The sequence below is a fragment of the Sinohyriopsis cumingii genome, chromosome 2 (assembly GCF_028554795.1).
Source record: "Sinohyriopsis cumingii isolate HCF-2022 chromosome 2, ASM2855479v2, whole genome shotgun sequence".
Taxonomy (NCBI): Eukaryota; Metazoa; Mollusca; class Bivalvia; order Unionida; family Unionidae; genus Sinohyriopsis; species Sinohyriopsis cumingii.
This window is the reverse complement of record NC_142962.1, coordinates 152,613,850-152,620,895: the sequence shown is the minus strand read 5'-3', so window position 1 is coordinate 152,620,895 and position 7,046 is coordinate 152,613,850. Positions and strand designations below refer to the sequence as shown.

General features: G+C 36.3%; 1 protein-coding gene across 1 annotated transcript; it reads right to left on the bottom strand.

The window, feature by feature from the left end:
• Positions 1-1,160: 1,160 nt before the first annotated feature.
• Positions 1,161-5,858, bottom strand: LOC149806108 (cytochrome P450 2H2-like). The gene is made up of 4 exons (XM_089950999.1): positions 5,304-5,858; positions 4,476-4,994; positions 3,665-4,105; positions 1,161-1,762 (listed from the first exon to the last, which is right to left on the bottom strand). Exons 1-4 carry the CDS (start codon positions 5,656-5,658, stop codon positions 1,572-1,574), a joined length of 1,506 nt encoding a protein of 501 aa, XP_089807125.1. The 5' UTR covers positions 5,659-5,858; the 3' UTR covers positions 1,161-1,571.
• Positions 5,859-7,046: the final 1,188 nt, after the last annotated feature.

Sequence of the window (7,046 nt, the reverse complement as noted above, 5' to 3'; positions counted from 1 at the left end):
TATTATGAGGGACCTTTCTGCGCCCCTTATGTGTTGCTGCTGAAGTAGATGGTGTTGAAACACTTGTTTGGGACACAGTCTATGAAATACATGTGATGCATCATATGGATTATGTCATGATAAATATATGTCGAGGGAGGTTTATAAGCCGTGGTGTGTTTGTGCGTTGATGTGTGTGTGTATGTGTGTGTGTGTGTTACGCGTTGACACTCTTTTCTGATCAGGGTCCTGACATTGCATATGGTATAGAAAATATTTATGGTTCTCCACTTGTGAATATTTTTTTCAAACGAATAATTAAAAGGCATAGGAAAGAAAAAGATGCCGTTTTAGTGACCAAATTGAGGACTTGGAGCGTCAGTATTATATTAAAAAATACTATAACGAGCTCGAAGTACAAAAGGATGAACAAGAACAAATCTAAAGAGCAGATCTTATTCGTTATGATTTCGAAAGTTCACAAGAAACTGGAATATACGTTCCTAATTGTTGTGCAGCTCATCGTACTTGTCACAAGTGTATACAAGAACCAATATATTTTCGTTGTCCAAATTACAGCATGAAACAAGGAATAAAAACAAGAAACAAATCTTTTGCAAAAAAACTCTTACACCCAATCGACGACACTTGGAACAGAATGCATGGCGTTACGGAACCTGTCATCGATATGCTACAGTCAGGCTCCCAATTTCTCTGAATACGACGGGCAATGTACCAGAGTCACAATTAACGGAGAGTAATTTATATGAAAAAAGTGAGTCAAGTACAATTTAGGCTGGACCAATGCGACACGCTAGCTGCTTCAAACAATGAATAAAGCATTTTATTTAACATTACTTTGCGACAGTTATATGGATATGTTTCAAACAACAGTTTGTGTTGTTTCCAGGTCTAATGGCCTAAGTCCATATAATTGGAACAAAAAGCAGCGAAATTAATGTTTTGGAAGTAGAAAACTGATTCGGTATTTAAATGGTATGGATAAATAATACCAAGTATCGCCAACAATTGAGAAAACCATCGCTTAAAACAAGTGTCAGATTTTACTTTCCAGAAAAATACCGTCACAGGTATAAACATGTCTAAAAGAAAAGATTGTGAAAATGACGATTGCCGTTTCGGATATACGTAGTAATAAGTTCAGTAAAACAGAAGGCAACTTCATTTTTTTAAGTGAATTTATTTATCGTTTTGAGCTATATGATAAAAGAGTTACAAAATTTTCGCCAAAAAGGCTATTGACAAATTATTGACAAAATTATGTTCTTTGAGGGAAGCCTAGAAGCAATTTGTTTTTCAAGACTTGATCAATGTAAGCATTTTGAATTATGTAGTTTATGAAGTGTATCATTCAGTCTTGATAATAATAATGTACAGAGAAATTACCTGGAGTTTTTGTATTTACATTCTCAAAATGTATTTTTAAAAACATCGTTAAACAACATTAACAAATACACTCAAATCAACAGGAGAGACCTATGCATAGAAAAATAACAAAACTTGCATTGATTGTTCAGTTTCGCTGTCTGATTGCACTTTCAAAAAACTGACCATGAATTTATTTTCTCCGGTTATTCTTTTCTCGGTATAGCTCGAATTTCGAAAGGTTTTGGCTTGTGTGTCACACCAAATACACCGTCTATCTCGTTTATGTCCAGCGCTGTGCCATCAGGTGGCAGAAACTCTAACCTCTGGACGAGAGCTGTGATGAAGAGGTAAAGCTCCATTCTAGCCAAGGACTCGCCAACACAGTTCCTCCTACCTGTAAAATGGTTAAGGCAATATATTATTTACGTTGCAGGACCTGGCACGTGACGATATGCTTAAATTCTCACTACTTTCGTAAGATCGCTGCCTGCAAGAACGCAACATGAAATGAAAATCATTCATAAACGACGATATTCTACGCATATATTTTTGCTTATATTTATCTGTCAACTCATTGGTAAGTTTCACTGTCAACTCAACGAAATCAATCCAAAGGTGAAAACGACAATAAAATACATTCCCAATATTTAACGACGTAATTTATAAAATATAGGAGAACTATGGCTGATCAATTGTAAGAAATTTGTCAAGCAATGTTTGAAGATTCATGCAAATAATAACAGCTCGAAAAGAAACGTCTATAAATACACGAAATTTTAAATTTATCTCCATCTATTACTAATATAGGAAAAACAAAAATGCTGCAATATTTCAGTCAGTAAATATAATATTTATCAAAAGTTGTGCAAGACATTGATATATATTAGCTGCTGAAACAGAACATATATTCAACCACTTAATTATAGATAATTGGTAACTGAATAGACCACAATCAAGAGACCCCAAAGTAAAAAACTAATCAGAACGCAATCAAAATGGAATTTCTCGATCAGAAATTGGAATTGTCTTCAGAAAAGCGAAATTTCCTGAACATTTAAAAGCACGGACTATTGCCAAATACCTAAACAAACCAGCCCCATTAGGGGTGTGATGTATGGGGTGTTGTTATTATTTTAGTTGGTTTTCACGACACTCTCAATGTGAATTATTCTCTTTATCCTGCTGAGGAAATGGGAGGTAAGTGCCTTTCCCAAGGATACACATAGATAGCCAGCCTAAGGTGGCCTGGACGGTTATCGAATCCGCGACCACTGGATTACGAGCCGGACGCTCTACCAACTGAGTTACCCGCGGCTCACATGGAGAGGGAACGGGATAGGGGTGGGGTAGGTAGTAATAGAAGTGTGAGTGTACTACATGATCAATCTTTCTAGAGCTGCATGGAATATTGTCTATCAGTATTTTGTTAAGGAGAGAAGCCAGTCACAATAACAGTTGTATTATTTGGTTATAACATTCTGGGTGGTTTAGATATTTCTCTTCACCCCCCACCCCCAATAATCCACACTAATGTTTATTGTTTCAAAGATATCGTTGGAGCATAAACTCCACAAGGTCACTCCGCTCGATATCATGAATTATTTCACCCTTAAGGGCTAGATTCTGATTTTAAGGTACCCCATGCCTTTAATGGCCTCAGTCTCTTTTAATGTATCACATGCCTTTGTTAGCCTCAGTCTCTTTTAATTTATCCCATGCCTTTGATAGCTTCAGTCTCTTTTAAATTATCTCATGCCTTTGATAGCCTTAATCTGTTTTGATTGATTCCATGCCTTTGATAGCCTCAGTCTCTTTTAATTTATCCCATGCCTTTGATAGCCTCAGTCTCTTTTAATTTATCCAATGCCTTTGATAACCTCAATCTGTTTTAATTTATCCCATGCCTTTGATAGCCTCAGTCTCTTTTAATTTATCCAATGCCTTTGATAGCCTCAATCTGTTTTAATTTATCCCAAGCCTTTGATAACCTCAATCTGTTTTAATTTATCCCATGCCTTTGATAGCCTCAATCTCTTTTAATATATCACATGCCTCTGATAGCCTCAGTCTCTTTTAATTTATCTGATACCTTTGATAGCCTCAATCTCTTTTAATTGTTCCCATGCCTTTGATCGCCTCAATCTCTGTTAATTTATACCATCCCTTTGTTGGCCTCAATCTCTTTTAATTTATACCATGCCTTTGTTGGCCTCAATCTCTTTTCATTTATATCATGATGAGACCTTCAGTGCAAGGAAAAAGTTTATACAATATGGTATCGAAAATATAATTTTACCTGTGAAGAAGGGAATGAACTCTTCCGGTTTCAACAAGGTCCCATCCTCGCTAATGAATCTATCAGGTCGGAACTCCTCTGGGTCGCTCCAGATTTTAGGATCGAAAAGCACTGAGTCGATGTCTGGAAGAAGAGTGGTACCTTTAGGGATGTCAAAGTCCCGGATTTTTGTGTCCACTGTACATGTGTGAGGAAGGCTTATGGTAGCAATGTTACAAACTCTAAGAACTTCCATGATGAAGGCCTCGGTGTAAACCAAATTCCGTTTGTCTTGTAAGGACGGCAGGCGGTCTGTTCCAACAATCTCGTTTATCTCACGAAAAACGCGTGCTTGGATATCTTGTTTTGCAGCAAGGTACAACACTGCCCAAGTAATAGTTGTAGTTGTTGTTTCTGTGCCGGCTACAAACAGATCTGATACTGTTTTTGTCAGCTGCTTTTCTAAAAAATAAAAAGAGTTGTAAAAATGTATTTCAGTGACCTTTAAATTGTGACCAGGAAGGCATAGTAATAGCAAATAGAAATCAATATAACATACTTATAGATTATTAACTTTTTTGAAAACGCACTATACCAGTCAATTTTATTTGCTCTTATATATGAATCGTAAATATCAATCAATAATAAAACTCAAAACGTTCACAAGTGAGCAATTTAACAGAAGATTAAAGTAAAGGAAGGATATTTGGAAATTAATCACGTTCAGGTGATAGCTTTCAACGATTATCCGAATAACTGCACGATTTTGTATGAAAATGAAAAATATTTACAGTTCTAAAGTGTTTATCATAATATTCTTTGCTTTACTCACTTGTAAATGTAGAATCTTTCTGGTCTCGATTATTCTTCATTTCCAGCAGGAAAGCATCAACGAAGTCTTCTATTTTGTTCTCGTCGAAGTTCTCAATGTGCTTGTCAATAAGCTCTCCTATAAATCCTTGTACACATTTGACATTTCTAAGCGTCTTTTTAACACGAAACAGGTCCCCAGGCAGGTACCGCAGGAAAGGAAAGAAAGCAACTACAGTTTTTGGTCCATTGTTTTCGAAGTTTTCGTCTAGCATTTTCATCATGTTCGCAAATCTTGGATCGTCATGATTAAAATGTCCTCCAAATGACATAGCATTGATGACATTCGACACGCTAGTTTGTACAAGATGCTGAATACGGAATGGCTTCTCGTGTTCTTTGGCGATCTCGGATAATAGTAGGGAAACTTCCGTATGGATTTTCCCTTCCAGGCTCGTTTTCCCAAATCCAAAATTTCTCAGTGTTGTAAGAGTAAATTTTCGGTGTTCCTTCCAAAGCTCTCCAGAAGATGACACTATACCTTTAATCGAAACATAAAGTGCTAAGTTACCCGTGTATCCATACATATAATATTATTGCATCTCAGTTACTTATGATTTTCTGCAAGCCTTACATTCTTTGTTTTCTACAGAGGTTTTGTTTGAAAATTTATTATTTTCTCTCGAAAATTCTTGCAACGTGAAGATTTTTAATTATTTGATAGCTTGTTAGAGTATGTATAAGTTAGTTGAACTGTGGATGGTTGAAGAATGTTGTCATCCTAAAAATACAATAAAGAACGGGAATGGGTAACCCCAAAGAAAAACCACTGGGCCCAAAGAAACCATACCTTGCTTTTCACCAATGAGATTAGTAACCAAGGAGTCGGGTCTGTCAGAGAACTCTCCTCCACGTTTTACAAAGACTTCTTTAATGGCCTCGTGCCCACTGATCACCACGGCAAGTTTGGGTCCCATATACAGCCGATAGATGTCGCCATATTGCTTATGCAGCCGTCTCAGAGATTTCCGCAAATCTGGATCTGCCGCCAGCTCCCATGCGTTCCCTATGAAGGGGATGTGCCAGGGCCCTGGTGGAAGTTTTGCCCGGCCCTGGCGCTTGTAAATCCATATTGTCAATATCGCTAAAAATAGTAGTCCGATGGAAATCGGATTTAGATATAAGTTATGTTCAGAAAGCTCCATTTATCTCTATTAGAAAATTGATCTACTTCTGTTTTCAATCTTATGAAAGCGAGGTTTACTGTCGTGTAGATATGTATTGACGATCGAATGTGGACTAAACTTTGCACGCCTATCAGTCGAGAGACCGCCTTTTATACGCGATTTCAAAGCCATGTAGCTAGGTCTGTTTCTTGTTTGATCCACGCTGGCATTTGCAGCATGAATCACGTCTGTTAGGTCATTAGGTAGGACGCGGCTACGTGATCGGTCATAAGAGAATAGAGAGTTAGAGATACCGAAAGACTCAAGCCTACGCAAAAATGATTAGATACAAACGAACAGAAACATATACAGATCACAAACAAATATAATAACATCTGCAAATAGAAATAAAAATAATAACACCAGTACAAAATCACAACCGCCCTACACCCCACGTGGTTACACACGTGCACATGATACTGGTAATCTACAAAGCTCTATAAATTTTAAGCCAGATAATTGGAAAATGTCCAGCCAATGTAGATCATAAAGTAGGACGCGGCAATTATACTGGGAAAATAGTAAATGATTAAAGTCTCAACGGAAAGAATTTTCATGGCAAATGTACCTCTAAGGATAATAGGGACGTTTTAGGCACTGTGTATTCTAATGTACGATGGCCGATAGCGGCCGCCAGAATACAACATCAAAATAACATGAATTTGTACATGTACACATTTTATACGTGACGGATCTACAAATTAAAGTAACAGAGATTTGTACATGCACACATTTTGCTCAAATGTGTGAATGTACAATTCTTTATTACTTCACAAGTAAAACCAATTAATATTACTTGCGCAGTAATAAATTATAAAGAACAATTCACCTCTCCGATAACCTCTCGGCTTATTTATTAGTTCGTCTTAACCCAATTACCTTAGTCTCTTTGTTAGCAAGAAAGCAGGAGGAAACCTACATCACATTTATAACAAAGATGTAGCTTTATCATCTCAACTATAAGTAATCATGTGAGTGCACCTCTCTCTCTCTCTCTCTGGCTGTACAGACATACATATGTACGTACGTACATACATACATGCTCTTGATGTGTACATTGTTCTCAATATATATATATATATATATATATATATATATATATATATATATATAAAGATAATAGATGCGATAGTCATTATTCCTCTCGCATGGAGATTCTATATTGCGTCAAGCAGTATATATCATAGAAGGATTCGTGTTTCCTTTTGTACGAATTGATACTAAGGTTATTACTACTGTTGTTTGCTTTTTTGTTTTTTTTGCACCTACTGCATTATATATATATATATATATATATATATATATATATATATATATATATATATAGATAGATAGATAGATAGATAGATAGATAGATAGATAGATAG